Source organism: Pan troglodytes, chromosome 3, assembly GCF_028858775.2.
Source record: "Pan troglodytes isolate AG18354 chromosome 3, NHGRI_mPanTro3-v2.0_pri, whole genome shotgun sequence".
Lineage (NCBI taxonomy): Eukaryota > Metazoa > Chordata > Mammalia > Primates > Hominidae > Pan > Pan troglodytes.
This window is the reverse complement of record NC_072401.2, coordinates 165,287,047-165,312,001: the sequence shown is the minus strand read 5'-3', so window position 1 is coordinate 165,312,001 and position 24,955 is coordinate 165,287,047. Positions and strand designations below refer to the sequence as shown.

Below are 24,955 nucleotides of genomic sequence, written 5' to 3'. Positions count from 1 at the left end.
TGAGCGTATCCAAGTGTACAGTATTTATAAAGTCCAAAGTAGTGTATAGTAAGGTCCTAGGCCTTCACGTTCACTCACCCATCACTCACTGACTCATCCAGAACCACTTCCAGTTCTGTAAGCTCCATTCATGGTAAGTGCACTATACAGGTGTACTGCTTTTTAGACATATCATTGCTGTACCTTTTCTATGTTTAGTTGCTCAAATACTTATCGTTGTGTTACAACTGTCCACAGTATTCAGTACAGTAACATGTTGTACAGGTTTGTAGCTTGGGACCAACAGGCTCTACCATACAGACTAGGTGTGGAGTAGGCTACACCATCAGGCTTGTGTATGTTCACTCTGTGATGTTCACACAATGATGGAATTTCTAACAAGGCATTTCTCAGAACGTATCCCTGTCATTAAGGGACGCATGGCGTGACTGTACTTCATAATGAAAAATTTTGACCAAGAAGGATAAAGGTCAAAAGATCCTGAAAGGACAAGGAGACAAAATGAAGGACAGGCATTGCAAAAGGCTCAACAGACAGTGATGAGTGTTGAGAAAAGTCAAACAAACCTACAAATGCAGGGATCTGAAAATGCAAATGATGCGGTTGAAGACGCCCCCTTTCAATGGCAGATGACAGGGTAAAGTAGTTTTATCTTCTGGGAAAGTGCAGCAGAATCTCACATACCTAAATAGAATGTCTAAATACACACACTTGCATAGAGTATAGATGTATACCATAGCTGACATGAAACATGTTTTATGTACTTAAAATTCAGATAATACAATATATTCCTAGAATATCAGTGTATCTGAAGGAGGAGGGGAGCAGACAATACTTTTCTGTCCTTGCAATGACTAAGTGTATTGGGATATAAAATTAATCATAGGGTTGGCACCTGCAAGTTTATATTTCTGTAAAAATATAAATGACAGTATGTAGAAGTCTTTTGCTTACTAGGGAAACAAAATGCTACAAAAGTTGCTCCTGAAGCTGGACAGGAAGGGAACTAGACACAATTCAGTATCTACTGATAACTCATGGCATGTTTCCAAATTGTTCAGATATATAAATCTATCAAATTTATTCATGAATCTATTAATTAACTAAAGAATGAGAAAAAAAGTGAAGTAGAATTAGAAAAATATAGTCTTTGTATTTTAATATTTTTATTGATTATTACAGTAGTTTGTAGTTACTAGAAATAAAATTTAAAAATAGAGAAAACATTTTAATATAAACAACTGAATAATCACTATTTAGATTTTCATGTTTCCTTATAACCTTTTTCCATGAATGTAATTTTTAAATTAAGATTTTACTGTGTTTTGAGTTATATCTCTCAATGACAGAGTTTAAACCCCATACACAGCTTTTGGAGAATGGAAGGTATCAGAAAAAAGTCTTCGTGGTTTTGCCTAACTAGAAATTCCATTCTGTCAGGATTCTGAATAAATAAGCTTTTGTAATTTTATTTTTGTATGGCATTTTCATTTTGTTCCAGAAAATTATATTTTGTCCTATTTGAGAGGTAAATAATTGGGAAAGGGCCAGGCGTGGTGGTTCATGCCTCTAATACCAGCACTTTGGAAGGCCGAGGTGGGCAGACCACCTGAGGTCAGGAGTTTGAGACCAGCCTGGCCAACATGGTGAAACCGCGTCTCTACAAAAAAAATGCAAAAATTAGTCGGGCGTGGTAGTACATGCCTGTAATCCCAGCTACTCTGGAAACCGAGACAGGAGAATCCTTTGAACCCAGGAGGCAGAGATTGCAGTGAGCCGAGATTGCACCACTGCACTCCAGCCTAGGCGACAGAGCAAGACTCCGTCTCAAATAATAATAATAATAATAATTGGGGTAATTAAATGATGTAAGAATCATTCTGGATTCCCTACACACTGGGAAAATGTAAATTAGAAAGAGGAAGGAACCACATTTTATTAGATTGGTGCAAAAGTAATGGCAAAACTACAATTTTTTTTGCAGCAACCTAACAAATTGTATGTTTGTAATTTTACTGCTATTTTGAAAAATACCTTTTAAATATGATTATTCATTGAACTATCTCAAACCCAACAGAGTAGCAGCTCTGAGAAAGTTTGGACTACTTCCTTATCCTTTTCAAGACTACTGTCTCCATACTGAGTAACTAAGTCAAAAATCAAATTATAAGCATTATTGTTTTCAAGTGGTAATTGTGGGGACAAACAAATGCTCAGAGGTCCTGTAAATAGATGATTCTTTTTTTTTTTTCTTTTTTTTTTTTGAGACAGCCTCACACTGTCGCCCAGGCTGGAGTGCAGTGGTACAATCTCGGCTCACTGTAACCTCTGCCTCCCGAGTTCAAGCGATTCTCCCACCTCAGCTTCCCAAACAACTGGGATTACAGGCACACGCCACCATGCCTGGCTAATTTTTGTATTTTTAGTAGAGACAGGGTTTCACAATGTTGGCCAGGCTGGTCTTAATCTCCTGACCTTGTGATCTGCCTGCCTCGGCCTCCCAAAGTGCTGAGATTACAGGTGTGAGCCATCGGCGCCCAGCCAATAGATGACTCTTGAGCGTCTATCCTCCAGGAGCTTAATTGAAAGCTTAAAGTCAGCTTGGTCCATCCTTTGCGCTCTTCCTCCATAACTCATTCCCTTTCCTTTTCCCAAACTGATGCCTAAATTCTACCAACTCTAAGTTTATAAAATATCTGTTCTCTTTTTCCATTTCATTCTCACACTATGACACTAGCTTTTGTTCTCATTGTTATTGACTTTGACTATTGTAATAGTCTCTCCCTGTTCTCCCTTTTCTTTCTTATCTAATATGCCAAATTAATCCTTCTAATAATCTTACTTTTTTATGGGCAAATAGTTTATTTATCTTTATTGTGGTTAAAAAACACTTAACAGGAGATTTACCTTTTTAATAAATTGAAGTGTGGAGTACAGTATTTACTGTTAACTATAGGCACAGTGTTGTACAGCAGATCTCTAGAACTGAATCATCATCTTGCGTAATCAAAAATTACTCCCACTGAATAACAACTTCCCATTTTCCCCTCTCCCCAACCTTGGCAGCCACTATTCTACTCCCTGTTTCTTTGTGTTTGACTATTTTGTACATTTCATATAAGTGGTATTATGTGATATTTATCCTTCTGTGATTGGTTTATTTCATTTGGCATAATTTCCTCAAATTTCATCAATGAACAGCCAATCCTGTAGCAAATGGCAGTATTTCCTTCTTTATTTAAGGCTGAATAATATTTCATTGTGTATATATACCACATTTTTTGGAGACAGGGTCTTACTGTGTTGCCCAGGATGGAGTGCAGTGGCATGATCATAGCTCACTGCAACTGCAATCTCTCGGGCTTAGGCAATCTTCCTGCCTCAGCCTCCCAAGTAGCTGGGACTACAGGCACATGACACCACACTCTGCTAATTTTTTTTTTTTTTTTTTTTTTAGTGAAGACAGGGTCTCACTGTGTTACCCAGGCGGGTCTCAAACTGAGCTCAAGCAGTCCTTCTGCCTTGGCCTCCCAAAGTGCTGAGTTTATAGGCATGAGCCACTCGCCGGCTTATACCATATTTTCTTTCTCTATTGATAAGTTGATGGACATTTAAGTTGTTTCCGTAGCTTCACTCTCAAACTGAGCTCAAGCAGTCCTCCCGCCTTGGCCTCCCAAAGTGCTGAGTTTACAGGCATGAGCCACTCGCTGGCTTATACCATATTTTCTTTCTCTATTGATAAGTTGATGGACATTTAGGTTGTTTCTGTAGCTTCACTCTTGTCAATAATGCTGCAATGAACATGGGAGTTCAGACACCTATCTGAGGTCCTGATTTCAATTCTTCTGGATACTTAGACGTGGGATTGCTCGCTCATATGGTATTTCTATTTTTAATTCTTTGAAAAACCTCCACACTGTTTTCCATAGCAGCTGCACCATTTTTATTCCTAACAGCGTACAAGGGCTCCAACTTCTTCACATCCTCAGGAGCATTTATCTTGTTTGGGTTTGGGGGTGTGTGTGTGTGTGTGTGTGTGTGTGTGTGTGTTTTGATAATAGCCATTCTGATGGGTGCGAGGTGACATTTCACTGTGACTCTGATTTGCATTTCCCTGATGATTAGTGATTTTGAACACCTTTCTATATAGCTGTTGACCATTTGTATGTCTTCTTTAGAGAAATGTCTTTTTAGCTCCTTTGCCCATTTTTTAATGTAATCTTAATTTTTTATTTAAATTATGTAGTGGGTTCCTACTCAACTAAATACAATTAAAGTTAGTTTGTGTGTGTGTTTGTGTGTGTGTGTGTGTTGGCACTGGTTGAGGGAAATACCAGGCTCTGTGTAATCTTTATTTTTCAGCATGATATCTCCCTACTAAAGTAATTAATTGTATTATTATATCATATAATAATAATGTGGTATTATTGTATATACTAAATAAATATACTAAATATATACTAAATATTGTATTTAGTTGGAGTAAGAACTTTCATGCTCTTTTCATACTTGGCCACATAATGTTACCAAATTACCCAGTCAATCCTACTTCTAAGCATTGACTGAAAACATCTTCTATGCCTAGTATATTCTACCAACATCCTTCTCCATCTGCCATAATTCTACCCCAGCTTCAATTCCAATTCCCATGCCACATCTTCCATTAAACTTTCTACCCTCCCCCGGCCCCCAATCTGAGATGATCTTTCTCTCCTTTGCATACAACAGCACTTGACATGGCACACATCCCATTTTAAATGTATCCTGTCTAATTTTGCAGTTGTCTGATGCATAAACTGTCAATATAAACTTCTTAAAGGAAAAAGACTGAGACTAATTCATCTTTATATTTACCATAGGACCTTATAAAACCTTGCATATATACATATGCAACAAATTACTTGTTGACTGAATGAATGAATGAGTGAATAAATGAATAAAAGTTGATCATTCTTCACTCAATGTGGTTGGAACTGCTGTAAAACATCAGTATTTTGTACTTACTTGCCTTTGTAGAAGAATTCATATGCAAAGGCGTATTTCTAATTCAATGCATTTTTGGTTATCTGTAAATAAAGTGCCTGCTTTGTCAATTATCCATGGCAACTTGAGACTTTCTTTGATGTAATGCTCAGCCAGATAAGATTAATGAGTGGACAAAATTGGAAGGAAGTCATGGTTGAGGATGAGCTTAGAAAAATTCAAACACCTAGCCATCACCAAAAAAAGATCAGAAAATCAGTTTGAATTAAGAATTTCTGCCACATGCAGAAACGAAAAAGACTAAAAGGTTATAACTGCATAATTTTTCTGATAGCTGTTATTATGTATATACAAAAGCCTTCTCCTGTATCTGACCATATATATTTCTTTGATTATAGCTACATATTAAAGCCAAATGAGTTTTTATTATCTGTCCCTTTGTTTTGCCTTTTTACTTCAATGTATGCAGCTAACAAAAATTTAGCCTAATAACTTTAAGCACATTTGCTTAGAAATATCTCTAGTTTAATTTTGTCAGTCTTACAAATGCACCCAAAAAGACCTCAAAGCTGATATAAAATGAATATTTATGACATATGCAAATGTAGAGAAAATCATAACCTTCGGATATTCGTTCAATATATATTATCTATTTACTTATCCACAAGTCATCAAAATTGTAAGGTAGGATCTGGAAAGATAAATGGCACTGGGGAACTCATTTCCTTTATGCAGAAATACATGGTCCTCTGAGCTAACCAATACGAGTATAGAGAGGGCAGTAAAGCGATGGTTAACAGGGAAGGGATTATCCTAAAAGATGCAATCCAACTTTTGATTTCTCCTGATTTGGAGGATTTGGACAGTCTGAGCTGATCTTAAGATTGCTAGATATACTGACTGGGACTCCTAGGGGCTACACACATCAATAGAGGGAATGGGGGAATCTTAATGTGTTTCAAGAGCACATGGAGACCTCTCAGATAGTCTTCAAAGAGGCTCCGGCCCACTATGAGACTGAACCACTAGGCTAGATGAGAGTAGAATCTCAGTGGGAATCCTCAGTCCCAAGCAGAATTTAAAGTCCTAGTATCAATGGCATCGAACCATCTCCAGAGGGGATGAGACACCCAAGAGAAGCAATTCCAATAGAATCTTCCCAATCCATTGCAGAATTCAATGTCTGTGAATTCAAATAAGACTTGGCCTCCTCTGCTTTCATTATTGACCAAGCAAGGTGATCATTATCTTCTTCTCCACTGTTTTCCATCAGTGTGATGTCTCGTGGTGAAAAAAAAAAAAATGTGGCTGATTACTTGCGACTCTTGGATCAGCTCCAGGAATAGAGTTAGGAAAGCCAGGGACATTGCCATGTCATTGTCTTTGTTGTTGATCATTCCCTACAGCTCTGTGCAGATGGTCTGAGGTTTTGACCAAGTCAGTGGTGACAAATTAGGGCATGAAATTAAACTCAGGAAGTTATGCTATGTAGCAGCTTTTTTGAGTTGAAAATATTCCTTTGAGAAAACAAAACACTTTTTAAAAATCACATATGTATGAAGAACTGTCACTCATCTGCAGATGTAAAAAAGAGTACATATTCAGAATGACAAAACTTATGATTACAAAAATGGTATTATCTGTTGGTAAAATATTTTTATTCTTATGTCATGATTGTATTTTGAACTTGAGTTTTCAAGGTATTTTAAATCTCAGGCTGAATGATGGCTTAGGATATTTATCTTCGTTTCTGTTAAGGAAACCTTAGAAATCTGGCTTATAATGCCTTTTTGTTTAAAGTCCAAAATTGCTTGCTGTCTCCATGTCAATAAGAGTAGCTGGAAACAGCTGTTAGTCTGAATGATATTAACTACTGTCCATCTTGTTCTCTATTTATGAAGTATGTTACTTCTCCTTTCCACTGCAGATCAGTTTGCTTGACTTCCTCTGCTGCTCAGATAGGGTATAAAATTGTTACACCTCAATTCAGTTCCTCAAATGCAAATTAAAGAGTTCATGGTATATAAAAGGATCACAATTTCTCACTTTCACTGTAAGTGAATTTTCCCGAAACATAAACAAAACACTGGTCATTGGTAACAACTTCTGAGAATTGCCATATGATCTGACTAAGCTGGCTTTTTTTGGTCTGTGCTCTGTAAATGTTTAAATAGAAGCTTAATGAAAGCCAGTCCATTATGGTCTAGTGCTTTGCCATCTTTAGCCTGACTTCTTAACATTCTCATAACTTAAATTACTCTGAATATCAATACAAATCCACAAAAAGATCCTGCCCCCACAAAATTATTAAACATGAATTTATTCAGCTCATAATTCCAGAACTTGTGTAAATGAAACAGTTAACAAACAGCAGAGACTGTATCTGTGTGGTATAGGCTTTAAGAGCAATGACAGCTCAAAAAATAGGAGAGAGCATCGTAGGGAAGGAAAAACTAGGGGCTGTGTAATTAGGGATGTGAGTCTGAAATTTAGATGCGTCTTAATTTAGATGAGGCATTATTAAAAGAGGGAAGGTATCAAAGGTATGAAGAACATACTTGAGGAAATTCTCAAAGACAGACTTTAATATAGAGAATGCAATACACTCAGGAAATAATCATCTGACCATTAATTTTAATAAATACTACTTTTAGTAGACTGTTATGCAGTAAAATGGGACAATAGTGGTCATAGACTGTTAATAAGGATTAAATTAAGTGATCAATTAAGTGACAATAATTATCATGAAATAATTGATTATTAATAATTATTGTCACTTAATTGATCACTTACTTTAATTCTTCCTAATAGTCTATCACCACTATTCTCCCATTTTACTGATGACGAACTTGAAACACAAGAGATTAAGTAATTTAACACGTATAGATGGGCGGAACTACAAATATAATGCTGATTGTATTTTCAATAGCCACACCAGTGTTTCCCAACATTTTTTACAACACGCAGAATATGATAACATTTGTGAGTCAACCAGGGTGAATGGACAACACACCCAAGACCTCAAAACTGCCCTCTAAGCTAACAGGAATCAAGATCTTGGCACAGCAATAACTTATTTGTGGCAAAACTCACAGCTTATTAGCTGTTAAACTCTGTACGATGCCACTGTGGTTGTATGTCAGAGATTCGTGGAAAATATGCCTGAATAGGTAAGGTAAACTCAAATTGTACAAGCTCATATGAAAAGAAGGTGAAGCAATTTGGGTTTATATGATTGGTGATAGAGTTCTTGAAGAGTGGCAGTATATTAAGAGGATCTAAATAACCGCATATCTTAAGAATGATTTCCTGATGGAAGGAACACAGTCTTAAAGATACTTTGTGTGTCTGTTGACAATTCAAAGCCACTAGAGAAATTGCTGTGGGGATGAAAAGGAAGAAGATATGAAAGACACTGAGATGTCTGATTTTCTTTGCATATAGCAAAAACCAAGAAACTGTGCGGGAATGAAATGACTATTGAGTGAAAGAGTTTAATAATTCCAGCGTTGCATAACACTATGGCCCTCACAAAGATTTTTTTTTTTTTTAGTGATGAGTTTAAAAAAAAACTTATGAAGAAAAAAATATGATTCTACCAGTGCCAGGAAACCTTGGCAAAGGATGGGGGCAGGGAGCACTAAAGACCATTTTAAGATATGTAAGACCAAAAAACACCCTACTTTACTTAAAACTCAAACATTAAGGCAAGAGATGTGAAGCATACACACACACACACACACACACACCAAAATCTAAAATTTAATTTGCTGCATAGCGTTATGTGGTCTGCTATTCACAGATAGATAGAAATAATGTAAAAGTAAGAGTTTATTCAGTCATAAATGGTAAAAGTCTCAACATATGCTGACTGGATTGCAAGCAGACTGGTAAAATACTAAAATGCCAGTAAAATCTGTGAATTCAGCTTGTATGTAGCTGTCACTAGGTGACAGATACCAGTGTGGATCACCAATAATTTTATAGAATCATTCAGTTCCCAGGCCCCAACTTCCCATCAGGTAAAAATGTACCAAAATTACAAATATTTTGCAGTGCAATTTTATTACATTATTGAAATCAGCTTCTCTACACAATTATTCTGCTGGAAAGGCGTATTTATGTTTTCATTACTGTTTCCATTTATAATTCAGTGATTGTGATTTGTGTGAAGTATATCAATTTAGGAATTATTTAATTCTTTCTTTAATGGCACTATCACATTATTTTTTATTTCTAGTAGATATTTGAAGTTGATATTTAGCTTTTAAATTCATTTAGAACAATCTCAACATGGTTTGAAAAGACTCTTGAGGTCCAACTTGAGCCAGATAATTTGGAAAAATTTCAAAATGCTAAAAATATGTAAAAATAAATCATGTGAAATGGGAATGAAAAATGAACCAAGTTTTTTATTTTTCCTATGGGAAATAACCTTAATTTTATGAGAAAATGATGTTGTTAGTGGTGCTTCAGGTAGTAGTTTTAGCAGAAATTTTTAAAAAGGACTTTATGAGACATAAGAAGCTGGACAATAGTAAACTGGTCAGGTCACTTTGAACTCAGTAATCAGCAAGGTCTTTGTTTAAAGCAGTTTATGAATAAATTACTTTTTCAATGTCAATGAAAAAATCAGAGCTGCAAAATCTTTTTCGTACCTATAGAGCATTTGACACAATCTTTTTTTAGTGATGAATTTATCTGATAGCATTACCTGCAGTTTTTTTTTTTTTTTCAAATAAGAAATTTTGTTCATGGAAGCAACAGGAATTAATGCCAGGCCAAGTGGGGTTTTCATTTTTATTGTGTGTTTCTCTGTGTACCTTTACTTCAGTTTTATTGTTAATTGCAGAGGTTAGAGTGATTTATTTTATAAAATTTGTTTTTATTATTGTCAGTAATATTCATACATTGTCTTCAACTCAGAATCACGTGTGTACTTTAAGACAGAGATCTATGAACATTTTCTGAAAGGGTCAGATTGTAAATATTGAATTGAATCATTTACCAGATAGTAAATGTTTTAGTTTCTGCAGCCAGATGGTCTCTGCAGCAACTACTCAACTCTGCTGTTACTCTGCAAACACAGCTCTAAACAATACATAAACCAGTGGGTGAGACTGTGTTCCCATAAGACTTTATTGATTAAAAATATTCAGTGGACAGAATTGGGTCTTAGTTTACTGACCCCCGGTTGAAGAGATTTTCTTTTTGTGGAGGCAGGAGATGGATGTCCAAGGAGTTAAGAAATATCAAACTCTTATTGTCTATAATTTATTAGATTTTAGTGGCTCCAAAAATAAATATTACAACTTAATTAGGTGTTAGAGAAGCCTCTATTTACTTTTCCTGGCTGCTTTTGTAATAAGTCATATTCTGTTGACTGAATTCAATTCTATTCAATTTACATCTACTGAGCATCTATGCTATGACACTAAACTGGCAACAAGCATGATACAAAGTGTAACAAGTCCAGTTTCTGAGGCCTAGGTTTGGAGAGAAGCTATTTCAGGTTTTTATATTAAAAATAGGCACTCAGATAATTTTTAATTTTCCCTTAACATATTGGCCCTTCATATGTGGTGCTATACCCAATGTGGCTGCTTCCTAAGTCAGTTCAGGGGGAAGGGGACATTAATACGGACCTTCCCTGTGTTCTCATCCCAGCACTTCCACCCCGGGACTTTAGATGGCAGTGTTCCTTTTTGTTCACTTTATTTTTACTTAAGAAATTCATTCAAAACCCTGGTGTAGTCTGCCATACTGTTTTACTTTGAGGTCTCTGGCAATGTTGGGTTTCAGTTCCTGTATCTTTCTGCACTATCTGAGTGAGCAGCCATTTCATTTCCCCTGGGGAGAGAGCAGATATATCTGTATCTATATATACTTTATACACTTTAAAGGAAAGAACAGTAGCAGTGATTCATACATTCTTCCAGCCTGCCATTGTGACTCAGCTCAAAAAAAGTAATTATGTAGATTTTTTTAAAAAGTTTAAATGTTACATTGCACATTTATGTTGCATTTTGTAAAATTTTGTTTTAGATTCAGGAGCTTCCTGTGAAGGTTTGTTACATGGGTGTATTGCATGCTGCTGAGGTTTGGGCTTCTAAAGTTCCCATCACCTAAGTAGTGAACAAAGGACTTCATAGGTAGTTTTTCAAACTTTACTTCCCACCACCCTCCCTGCTTCAACAATCTCCAGTGTTTATTGTTTCCATCTTTGTGTCCCTCTGTACACAATATTTAGCTCCTACTTATAAGTGAGAATATGCAGTATTTGTTTTTCTGCTTCTGTGTTAATTCACTTAGGATAAGGGCCTCCAGCCATATCCATGTTGCTGCAAGAGACATGATTTCATTCTTTTTATGGCTGCATAGTATTCCATGGTGTAAATGTGCCACATTTTCTTTATGCAATCCACCACTGATGGGCATCTGGATTGGTTCTATGTCTTTGCCATGGTGAATAGTGCTGCAGTAAACATATGAGTGTATATATTTAACAGATTTAAAGCAACATTTCTAATGAAATTTATTAGCCATGTCTAACTGCTGGTTACATCATTCAGATTATTAAAGGGCTGAGATTTGAATTCACCAGCTAAAGTTATGGGAGACTTGTCTCATCCAAAGAGAAAAATTAATTACTTTTTAAAATCTGAATATGAGATAAAATGACTTCAGACCACAAATCTGTGAAACTAGAATTCATAGTAGTTCAGAAACAAATTCAACTCAATTCGTCGGTAGATGTATTTATTAGCATTTTTAAACAATAGGATTTTCTGTACTCAAATTTTATGTAACCAGTGATTTTTGTGATATTTTTAGACGATGATGATTATTGACAGTTTAGACCATTTGTTGTAACCAAATAGGTGTGCTTCTTCCTAAGAACATATCTGTAATATTTTCAAGCTAAGACTTCTCGTATTAACTTTATTCCTTCATTATACTTTAAAATTTTTGAGAAATTTTCCACATTGGTAAGATACCATATTTAATAAATTACATGCCATGGTCTGATATTATCAAAGTAACACAATAAAGTTTATCAAATGATAATATTCCTTAGAATACTTAAAACTCATAACTTTTATATATGAAAGCCCATAGATAGTATCCTATTAAATAGATTAAATTGGGGACATAGCACGATAGTGGTGCTATTAAAATTGACTTCCATGTATGAATGAAATGACAGTGCATTGTTGATGTGCTGGTGTGTAAGGCACAACTTATTACATGATTTGAGTCCAGCAATGACCATAAAAGTAAAAGTCAATTAATATAGGTTGAGTATTCCTTTTCCAAAATGGTTGGTGCTAGAAGTGTTTCCAATTTCAATTTTGGGAGGATTTTGGAATATTTGCACATACATAATGAGATATTTTGGGTAGGACTAGAAGTGTGTTGGATTGGGGACTTTTTTTTTTTGATTTGGCAATATTTGCACATACATAATGAGATATCCTGGAGATTCAACCCAGTCTAAACACAGAATTCATTTATGTTTCATATACGCTTTGTACACATAACCTGAAGGTAATTTTACTTTTCCCTTCAAGATAGTGAATAAACTTTGGGTTGTGCACCTATGTTTTGACTAAATGGAATTTTCTACTCACAGCATTATGTTGGTGCTCAAAAAGTTTTGGATTTTGGAGCATTTCAGATTTAGGATTTTCAGGTTAGGAATGCTCAATCTGTATTGATCATAGATTTGGTTCTAGCATCAAAGTTGGAGTAAAATGTCCATGTGTTCTAAATCTTAGGTTGCGGTTTATAATAGCCCTAGTATAAGCAAGGGCAGAAATAACACAGGCGAGAAATGTTCTCTGGGAGATCTCATACTGGCTGCTGTGTCTTTCTGCAGAATCTGTCACTGCGAAGGGGATGAAGAGAGCCCCCTCATCACACCCTGTCGCTGCACTGGGACACTGCGCTTTGTCCACCAGTCCTGCCTCCACCAGTGGATAAAGAGCTCAGATACACGCTGCTGTGAGCTCTGCAAGTATGACTTCATAATGGAGACCAAGCTCAAACCCCTCCGGAAGGTACAGTATCCATAGGAATTGGTTTGGGAGGGACCATTTGCAAAGCAGACTTGTTTTAGAAATCTATTTCCTTTGCCAATAAGATTCTCCTAATATGCTAATATCCATTAAGGGTATGTGTCTTGTGTTGAGCTCAGTGCACAAAATTCATCTAAGTGTTTGCAGATAATCCTTCCTTTCTTCTATGTTTTATATTCTAGAGCTTCTGATTGGTATATTACTTTCAATGCTTTTCTAAAAGTCAGTGTGTGCACGTAATAGATATAAACATATATATGTATATGCATGCAAAATGCACTTGTAATTCAATGTAATTGAATTGATGAGAACTGTGATAGCATTGTGCTTACGGAAGCCAGTTCTCAAGGTTACATGATACATTGCCTTAAACAACATCAACTCATCAAATTTCTTACAAGTTATTTATTAGGTAATAGAAGAGAAGGATTTCTTCTATAAAGTGTGTACTATTTATGTTTGCTTTTATTTGGGAATTGGTTTAATGGCTCATGTGTAATTAGAGTAGGTAGAAATAAAAAGTACTATTTTCCATATTGTGCATCAGGCTGTAAGAGAGAGGTAAGTGTATTTTGTATCTGTAATGTTTGTCTTCAAATTCCTCATTTATGTTATATTTTTCTGAAGAAGAAAGGTAAGACTGTGAGTCAGATACAAAGTTAGTGTCTCACTCAAAGCCACCGAAGAACAGCTTGTAAACAATACAAACAAGGACAATGAACTTATACAATTCATGTTTGATAGCTGGACTTCTGGATTTTAGCATGTAACTTATTTATCTTTTTGCCTAACTGTAGCCTTACATATATGGCTGCCTCAGTTTCCAAGGGAGAGTATGAAGACCACAGTTTAAATAATGAATCATCCCAGAGTTGCTCTTTTTATTTAAATTGAATGCAAAGCAAAAGTTATAGGACATTGCCTGGAAAGAAACACAACGAGTTCCAGAATGAGCAGAGTTGAAATGCAAATAAGAATATTCTAGCACATATCTGATTGCTGGCTGACCATTGCAATTCTTCATTAATTCTGTAAATTGTGGAGAGAGAGAATCACATTCCTTGCTTTTGTGGTAGCCTCAATTTTTAAAATCTGCAAATGGTTTATAGCTATCAAAAATAATGCATAAAATTCCTTTAGGATATGTGTGGTTTTTTTTTAACAATGGGGTAACCTGAGTGCTGCAGGGTAACCCTGTTTTTCTAGGGCCCAGAGGTGTCAATGCCAGAAATAGAAATGGACCCTGATTCCTTGTCCTTTGCTTCATCCGCTGGACAGATGCTGAGCATTGTCTGCAGTAGTTAAATGGCACATTGTACTCCACGATTTTCCAAATGTTTTTTCTTAGTTCTCAGGGAACTACAAATTATTTCATAGAGTCTATATATTTCTTCATTTTTTTTCTCATGCTAAATTTACATAAAATTTTCATTTCAACTTTGTCAAATACAGTATTTTAATTTGAGGGCCACGATCTAGGATAATAACATATTCTAATTTTTTCTTCTTTACCGTATCTATCACCACTACTCATTTTTGTTTAATTAAAAAACATGATGCTGAGAAGAAACTTGAAAAGTCTTTTTATTCCACCGCCAGCTTTTGTAGTATCTAGTATACCCTGTCAATACAACTTTCATCCTTTGTTAATATTCCATTCTCAATAATTTACAACTCTCTTAGGAAATCTTATTTTTTTCCTCAACAAACACACTTATAAACCAGAGAAAGGCAGCAAATATGTCTATCTTTTTAAATATTCATGATAATGGACCAGGCACAGTGGCTTAATACCTGGCATCTCAGCACTTTGAGAGGCTGAGGCAGGAGTAACCCTTGAGCCCAGGAGTTTGAGACCAACCTGGGCAACAAAGTGAAATCTTGTCTCTACAAAAAAGTTAAAAAAAAAAAAATTTAACCTGGCATGGTAGCACACACCTGTAGTTCCAGCTACTCAAGAGGCTGAGGAAGGAGGATCCTTTGAGCCTAGGATTTCAAGGTTCCGGTGAGCTTTGATTGCACCACTGCAGTCAAGCCTGAGTGACAGAGCCATACTTTGTCTCCAAAGAAAAAAAAAAAAAAAAAAAAACACAAAAAACAAAAATTCATGATAATGAATGTGTCACGGCAACCTAGTGGGCACCTATGTACCTACTATCTGTTGATGAATATCCTAGTTTCTTCTAAAAATATCTTCTTTAATCAATTTGAATAAATTGAATACTTTTCTTTTATTGATTATTAATATATCAATATATTAAGCATTGATGAAGGACAGAATTTCTACATTCTTTATTTTTAATAGCACTTATATATGTATAGGGGTGTTGGAATCTGATCCAGAGGTTGCTTCCCCAGCACCCACAGATGTGTTTTATTTGAGCCATGGGGCTTAAAATTATCATTTTAGTTGCCAACATTTAAACATGTAATTATTTCATGTGCAACTCCATCCATGTGAATTTGTTTGAAAAATCACAGTATCTGGCTTTACTGGAACCACATTCCCATATGACAACAACCAGTGGAGCCAAGTGGTATCTAGCCACTTTAAAAAGGGACTTGCTTTCAAATTCGTCACAGATCTCAGCCTTCCCTCTCTTTCTGATCTTGACTCCTTGTGCCATATCCACTCATCTGTGTACCTCTGTGGCACTTGTGTAGGGATCTGAATCTTCAACTTCTTTTCTAACACATGAGTCCTAGACATGAGGAACATGCATTCAGTTCCTCCCTCCATGATGCATAGGCTTTAAAAACCTAGAGAAAGTATTCCAACGTCTCACTTTCTCCTTTAAAAATATGAGGCACTGGAATAATACTTAAGAGGCAGTAATCATAATGATGACCTTCTCAGTCATCAACCTGAGTCATCACATTCTGAGGTGACACAAACTATACAGATATGAGGCATTTTAAAACTGTTCTAGTTGGGCTATTTTGATGGCACTAAGATTCATAAACAGTTTTTTTTTTTGTAGTTTTTAAACAGTTATAGAGAATGCTAGCTATAGCATTTGGTTAGAATATATTTGAAGTACATCCAATTAATTGCCTTCAACTTGGTAATTCCATTACAGTTTATAACATTCTAAAGAACAACCCACATGAAACAATTAACTTAGCTAATGATGTTGAATTTCTCCCATTAGCCAATGCAGGCAGGAGATTCTGTTTAGATGAAATGACTTCTTAAAGTAGAAAGGTACAATTCTGCATAGAAAGGTGCAAATCTTCATAGACAAACCTTGGGGCTTAATGGTTAGTTTCTAAAGATATCAGCAAAATGTTACCTCATTAATTGCAACTCTTACTCCACCAAAATCTAGTTAGTAAATTCATCAAGGTATCTTAATGTTTCCAGAAGACAATCTTTAAAGTGAAAATAAAATCAAGCGCTTATCCAAGGAAAAGTAATTTTCATCATCTTTAAGTCAGTAGCCCAGCTACCTTTGGAACACTCAATAAAAGTCTCATTAATCTGCTAAGTTAACCAAGGTCAGAAATAATTCTGAGGGCCCAGAAAAGTCAAAATGTCACACATAAAGAAAGCATAGTGACTACTCAGTGCAATTGGAAATGCACTCAAGATCAACTAGGAAGCATAAACTAATTTCCTATTCTGAAGCTGAAGAATTGCATGGAGTTCAGATTTGAGTTACTCCTGACGGGCGAAACCAACTGTTAAATATGAAACCAAGTTTATGAGGATAGCAAATACTACTGACAACTATCTATCTCCCCTAATATATTTTTTCTGTAATACTCCATATAGAAACTATTTGACAAATGTACAATACAGGATATGTAACTCCATGCATCTTTTTGTCCCTTGCCTCATTTGTACAAATAAAATAAGATAATGAATAAATTATCTTTGCTTTAGTAATGCTTATGTTGAGCCATATGCACTAACCATTTTTGTAGATCAAAAATAGTGAAAATTGGAAAGTTCATAGAATATAAGTTCTGTGTGAATTAACTGTCAAATGAAAAAGAGTAGTCATCTTGGTATTTCTACTTTTCCACTATAATTATTTACAGTGCTGTAGTTGACATGCCTATTTTTAAAAATGAAGAACTGTCTTTAACAAACACTGTTAATTCCTTCCTTGCCTTAATTTGATGTAGCATTCATCTTTCAAAAGAGCCAAGCGCTGGTGCAAGTTACCATAGCAGGTTAACTGCCCCAAACTTGTTATTGATTATTTGATGATCTGGATGTCTTATCATTAATAGCCTTAAAATTGAAGAGGAAAAGGGATAAGGCCAGATTCCTAGCTAGAATCTTCCTGCACCCTTTGAATGATGTTGCCTAATGACAAAAATAAATTCAAAATGCATAATTTTCTTACCATTAAGGGGAATTTGCTATTTCACTGATATGACCACCACATACTGAATTCCTTCTGTGGGCCAAATATTTAGCATATATCATTTAACTAATTCAATTTTCATTATAATCCCATTTTATGTAGGCATATCAAGACCCTTTTGCAGAGGAGAAAAATAAAATATCATATCAAACTCACTCAATATCACACAATTCAAAGCTCCCTGATTCTAAAGCATGTGCTCATTGCACTGTGCCGCTCTACCACCAAAGAGCTGAGACATTCTCTCTTTAAACATTAAAACTTTAATTCTTACTTAAATCATTCCTGATGGAAATCTTTTAAAACAAGTCATTCTAAAACAAAAATTTTTCTGAAGTCTTCTTTCTTAAACAATAATATTTTACCCAATATATTTTCCTAATACCTCAAGTATATCATTATATGCACACCAGTTATTTTTCAGGCTGAAAACTTTAACAACTTCTATATCTTGAAATACATATAAGGCTGTTTATCTTCATTCTGCTTTCTACATCCTGCTATGTTATAAAAAGCCTTTCTATCTGGGTTTGTTGTTTCTCTTTGTTCTCTGTTCTCAGAGCATCAGCTGTCATTTCTGTTTCTCCAATAGTCCTTATTCAACATTTAATGTAGCTACTCCTTTTCTGCTTTAAACAACATCAACACCAAAAGAGTTAGGGCTTATAAAAATGTGTCTACAGGGCCAGGTGCGATGGCTCACACCTGTAATCCCAGCACTTTGGGAGGCCGAGGCGAGCGGATCACGAGGTCAGGAGACCGAGACCAGCCTGGCCACCATGGTGAAACCCCATCTTTACTAAAAATACAAAAAATTACCTGGGTGTGGTGGTGAGTGGCTGTAATCCCAGCTACTTGGGAGGCTGAGGCAGGAAAATCGGTTGAACCTGGGAGGTGGAGGTTGCAGTGAGCCAAGATCACGCCATTGCACTGCAGCCTGGGTGACAGAGCAAGACTCCGTCTCAAATAAATAAATAAATAAATAAATAAATAATAAATAAGGATCTACAAAAGACAATTCTGGATGAACTTCTGTTCTTTTGATCATTGGCAAGAGTTTTAGTGCACATGGACATTCTGAAATCATTCTGGGATGCAAGATTTGTTCAACATACACAAATCAGTAAATTTGATTCACCACATAGACAAAGTTAAAAACAAAAACCATATGGTCATCTCAATAGATGCAGAAAAAGCTTTCAATGAAGGAAGCTTTTCAATGAAGTCCAGCATTCCTTCATGATAAAAACCCTCAACAAACTAGTCTTAAAAGGGACATATCTCAAAATAATAAGAGCCATCTACATCTAAAGAGCCCTACAAACCCACAGTCAATATCATACTTAATGGACAAAAGCTGGACGCAGTCTGCTTGAGAACTGGAGCAAGAAAAGGATGCTTACTCTCACCGCTCCTATTCAACATAGTACTGGAAGTGATAGCCATAGCAATCAGGCAAGATCACGTCAAGGAGAACTAAACACCACTGCTCAATGAAATAAAAGAGGATACAAACAAATGGAAGAACATTCCATGCTCATGGGTAGGAAGAATCAATATTGTGAAAATGGCCACACTGCCCAAGGTAATTTATAGATTCAACGCCATCCCCATCAAGCTACCAATGACTTTCTTCACAGAATTTGAAAAAACTACTTTAAAGTTCATATAGAACCAAAAAAGAGCCCGCATCGCCAAGTCAATCCTAAGCCAAAAGAACAAAGCTGGAGGCATCACACTACCTGACTTCAAACTATACTACAAGGCTACAGTAACCAAAACAGCATGGTACTGGTACCAAAACAGAGATATAGATCAATGGAACAGAACAGAGCCCTCAGAAATAACGCCGCATATCTACAACTATCTGATCTTTGACAAACGTGAGAAAAACAAGTAATGGGGAAAGGATTCCCTATTTAATCAATGGTGCTGGGAAAACTGGCTAGCCATATGTAGAAAGCTGAAACTGGATCCCTTCCTTACACCTTATACAAAAATCAATTCAAGATGGATTAAAGACTTAAACGTTACACCTAAAACCATAAAAACCCTAGAAGAAAACCTAGACATTACCATTCAGGACATAGGCACGGGCAAGGACTTCATGTCTAAAACACCAAAAGCAATGGCAACAAAAGCCAAAATTGACAAATGGGATCTAATTAAACTAAAGAGCTTCTGCACAGCAAAAGAAACTACCATCAGAGTGAACAGGCAACCCACAAAAGTGGGAGAAAATTTTCGCAACCTAATCATCTGACAAAGGGCTAATATCCAGAATCTACAATGAACTCAAACAAATTTACAAGGAAAAAACAAACAACCCCATCAAAAAGTGGGCAAAGGACATGAACAGACACTTCTCAAAAGAAGACGTTTACGCAGCCAAAAAACACATGAAAAAATGCTCATCATCACTGGCCATCAGAGAAATGCAAATCAAAACCACAATGAGATATCATCTCACACCAGTTAGAATGGCAATCATTAAAAAGTCAGGAAACAACAGGTGGTGGAGAGAATGTGGAGAAATAGGAACACTTTTACACTGTTGGGACTGTAAACTAGTTCAACCATTGTGGAAGTCAGTGTGGCGATTCCTCAGGGATCTAGAACTAGAAATACCATTTGACCCAGCCATCCCATTACTGGGTATATACCCAAAGGACTATAAATCATGCTGCTATAAAGACACATGCACACGTATGTTTATTGCGGCACTATTCACAATAGCAAAGACTTGGAACCAACCCAAATGTCCAACAATGATAGACTGGATTAAGAAAATGTGGCACATATACACCATGGAATACTATGCAGCCATAAAAAATGATGAGCTCATGTCCTTTGTAGGGACATGGATGAAGTTGGAAATCATCATTCTCAGTAAACTATCGCAAGAACAAAAAACCAAACACCGCATATTCTCACTCATAGGTGGGAATTGAACAGTGAGATCACATGGACACAGGAAGGGTAACATCACACTCTGGGGACTGTTTTGGGGTGGGGGGAGGGGGGAGGGATAGCATTGGGAGATATACCTAATGCTAGATGACGAGTTAGTGGGTGCAGCGCACCAGCATGTCACATGTATACATATGTAACTAACCTGCACATTGTGCACATGTACCCTAAAACTTAAAGTATAATAATAATAATGATAAAAGAAATAAAAAGCATCCAAATAGGAAAGGAAGAAGTCAAACTATCTCTCTTTGCTGACAAAATAATTCTAGACCTAGAAAACTCTAATGACTCTCAAAAGGCCTCCTGAAACTAATAAACAACTTCAGTAAAGTGTCAGGATACAAAATCAGTGTAGCAAAATAAGTAACATTTCTAACATGCAAGTGTGAGATTATCAACATTATAATAAGACAGATAGCTGAGAGATTTAATCTCTCCCAAGTCAGCCTCCTGACCTCCTATTTTTCTCTGAATGGCACCATCAGGTAGCTTCTCTTCTGTTGTTTCCCACATGAACACACCACTCATAGCCTAATTATTCCAATGTTATTATCTTTCACATGAGTATTTATTTCAAACTAGACAGCCACAGATAGAGGAGAACTGTGACATACATAGCATGAGAGATTCTAAAATATGTGGGAAATGTAGGGCAGGAGGTAGACAGATGTGCCCTTCCCATGGCACAAAGACCCCTACACTTAGGGAATGATAAGTATTTTAAAATCATTTTTAAACCAAAATATAAGGAGCATAGCTTAATAAAAAGAAGAAATAATTTCAACACTAAAGGAAAGAGTACTTCTGACTAGGAGGCCAGAAGGTTGGGTTTTAATTCTGGTTCTGCACTTAACCACTTTGAGTCTTGTGTCAGTTTCTTCATCTGTAAAACAAGGAGACTGGTAGCATATCTTTAAAGTTTCTTCCAACTTAAAATCCTGTGATTTTGTGAAAAGCAAGTGAAGAATCAATTTATTTAAAAAAAAAAAAGGAAGAAAGAAAGAGACCTAACATTCAAATGCATTTTAAACGTTCAGAAGAATTTTTAAAAGATATAAAGAAAATCCTTCATATCTACAGTAGCCCTTAAGTGATGCAGGATAGGATGCTGAATAAGAAGGGGAGTCCAAGACGTAAGCGATAAAGAAACAGCCTGTGTCTGAATCTTTCTCATTACCCTTCAAAGCAAACCATGGTGAGAAAAGCAAGAAGGACTCTCTCTATATTTTTTTAAATTTAAAAAGTAGGATGAAAATAGTCAAGTTAGAACAGGGAAGAAAATAGAAGAGAGAAAACGAAAATGTTTGAGGGCAGTTAGCATTTAGGAAGCATCCTGAAAAGTGACTGGAAGCCAGATATAAGTACCTTCGCTACACTTATTTTCTCCTTATAAGTTGTTGGCAAGTGAGTAAAGGCTAAAATAAAGCAAAAGCAAGTGACAGCAAAGCTCTTCTGCAGCCCTGAGGCATACATGAAAGACTTTTGACCCTAAGAAAAGAGGCTGGATGGGCTGAAAGCCATTTTCAACTTGGCACAGTGAAAAAACAAACAGACAAACAAAAAACCCCAGTGTAGATTTGAAGTCTGAGCAAATCAGTTTAGTTAACCTAAGAAATATAACTCTATTTTCTTAAAGGCTAGGTTTTCTGTAAATGTTAGTTCAATACAAAAACTGATATTTTGAAGGAGTATTTTTATCAATAAACAAAGTTAACAAATTTTGGAGCTAGATCCTTTTCTGCGTCTAGGGAATGAATTATTTCCCAAAAGATTGCTGAGAAGAGAGGACTCTGTTCATATAGAAGACCACACAACAGGCAGCTAGGTCTGAAAGACCACACTGAGAGGGCTCCAGTAACATCCACTTACGATTCATCATTTTTACCTTCATTCAGTAAACAAATATTTACTGAGCACCTGCCGTGTGGCCAGTCATTGTACCTGGCCTAAGATTTTAGTAGTGGACAAGACCAGAATCTTCTGACCTCAGAGAATTTACATTCTGGCAGGACAGAGATGGAGGGAGGGAGTTGGAAAATGAGTTAGTCAAAATAATTTAAAACAGACTTGAAAGTGGTATGGGGAATAATTCTAGTAATTCCAGACAGGTCCAATTCCAACTATTAAAGTATGACTCAAGGGAAATTTGTGGGAATTTTTAGCTGAAGAAATCTTCAATTTCAAAGCTGTCTCTCTGTTCCATTAGGGGAACAATTTAATGAAGAAAATTAAGATAAAAAGGTTGTTGACTGTAGGGAACCAGGGCTAGAAAGATGCATAAAGATTACCCTGTCCAAATTGGATGAGGAAAATTACTAACAGTATCTGTAGAGATCTGCTTAGTCCACAGACAATTTACTTTATATCAGGAACCAGATAGGTAATAAAAATGAATGAAGAGATCTTGTTTTATGATGAAAAATAGCAGATAACAGTACTGAGGGATATGGTAAGGAGTGGTGAGGTCTGTGGCATTCTGAAATAGATGTGCCTACTCTCAAGGGGGATGTCCCTACTAAGTTCTAGTTGATTGTTGCCAAAACTATTTTGCAAATGAAGTGAAAATCGCAGATTTAATCTCTTACCATTTTTAAAATAATAGTAACTAATTCAAATTCAAAAACTCTTCAGGCAAAACAAAAGAGGTCTGAAGGCTAGATTCAGTCCCCAGGCCAAGAATGTATAATCTCCGTGAGGTAGAAATGTTCATATAACTCTGCAAATATTTTCCTAATGGGATACGGTAAAATACAGTGGAAAGAATCTAGATTTAGTGTGTGGAAGAACTGGATTCACCCTCCCCACCATGTAGTTGTTTGGTGGCTTTGGGTGAGTCCAGTAACCTAAGAGTTTTATTTCAAGAAAGGGAAAGGAGGGTAGAAGGTTGGCAATAATACCTAGTTTTTCAACTTTTGGGGGTTCTGTTGAATAAAATGATGTTAGTAAAAGTATTTTGTAGAGTCCTAGAAAATAATGATATTATTGTCTCTCCCATCCCTCCATCATCAACACTGTAGCAGATTCACTGTTTTGTTCTTACCAAATCAGTATTTAGCATTGAATCCACTTTAAGGCCAACAAGAGGGTAGCGTGCACATTTTTAAAGAGCTGACTATTTCTCACTATTTCTCAGGCACTAGATGATTGTGGGGGTTCAATGCATTGATTAATTTGCATATCAGTCATTCAGAATGTATGGCCATCCAGATAAGGGTTATGCTGGCTTAAGTTTACAATCTAGATTATCTATAAAGAACTTGCTGAGCAAATTAATAAAGTAAGCACGATTGAGACAGAAAAACAGTTATACCAAAACCTCTTCAGGAGTTCATTTTAAAAAGTTAATAAAAACAAGTAGCCTTGTCTGACATATTTGAACAATATTTATCTTATGCTTACTTTCTAAAGAGTTGTACTAATTGTTCCAGGCATTCATTTGCTTAAGAATGCCTTATAAGAGTAATAAATAATTGTACAATTAATTACAAATAAGTAATTGTAATAAATCATTGTACACATGCATTAAAATATTTACCTTAAAGACTTCTCTTACAAAGTAATCCAATAGCCTATAATTTTAATCTACTGCATTTGACCAGTGTAGTGGTTAAGATCTTGAGCTCTAGAGTCAGCGGCTAGGGTGTGGGTTCTTAAAAGCAGTCATTGTAGCTTTGTAACCTTGGATAAGCTATTTCATTTCTCCATGCCTCCATTTCCTCCTGCGTAAATGGGGATAATAAGAGTATGTACCCCCTTAGATGGTTCATAGGAGAGCTGAATAAGATAATGCATGTAAACCACTTAGCATCATATCTGGAACATGATGAGAATAAATATTAACTATTAGTATGTTTACACTATAAGTTAATTTCAGCTTTTTAGCATTTTGATGGTTCTAGAATTTTTGTTCAAAGTGTCTTTGAGATTACAACTGGTTTTCAACGCTGTTTAATCCCCCCTCCCACTTCAAAATATAACCTTATTTAGAATTCAAAAATACAAAAAACTAAAAGGACACAGAGTAGACAGAGACATTACAGCGTGGCTATCGTGACCCAGCTGATTGAACTGTAGCATTCCCAAACAATCTCATGTCAGCAAAACCAAGCTGTGCACATTGAAGCCATCCAGGTTTTACCCTGGAACAGCTTAGAGTGTTGAAATGTGTGTTCCAAAAGACCGTGTACACAGATTGCTATGCAGCATCAACCCTCCACCTTGATGATCCAGTGATAACTATTTGGTTCAAGAACCTTGAAATGGAAGAAGCAGAAGTGAAAAACTCAGCAGTGGCTGACACCAGGAGCACCAAAGCGTACCATTTCAATGAAGGAGGAGAAACCTACTTGGCCCCAACTGCTACAGACAGTCTTTTGAGTGCTGGAATTTAGATGCCTGATGCATCTGATTCACCTTAGTTTTCTGGCACTGAGCAACCTTGAACAACTGTGGCTTCTGTTTGTAGTTTATTGTGGGATTCTTAGCCTCAGGCCCAACAGATATGTCTAGGAGCCTCTGGTCCTCCTTGGACCACTGCTCCCTGTG

At 36.1% G+C, this 24,955-nt stretch overlaps 1 protein-coding gene across 7 annotated transcripts in view; it reads left to right on the top strand.

The window, feature by feature from the left end:
- Positions 1 to 24,955, top strand: part of MARCHF1 (membrane associated ring-CH-type finger 1) — an 841,310-nt gene that overhangs the window by 774,202 nt on the left and 42,153 nt on the right. For all 7 annotated transcript variants that reach the window (XM_063809980.1, XM_054683467.2, XM_054683471.2 and 4 more), the window contains one exon: positions 12,863 to 13,043. In XM_063809980.1, the coding sequence (XP_063666050.1) occupies positions 12,863 to 13,043 (181 nt within the window). The remainder of the gene's footprint in view (positions 1 to 12,862; positions 13,044 to 24,955) is intronic.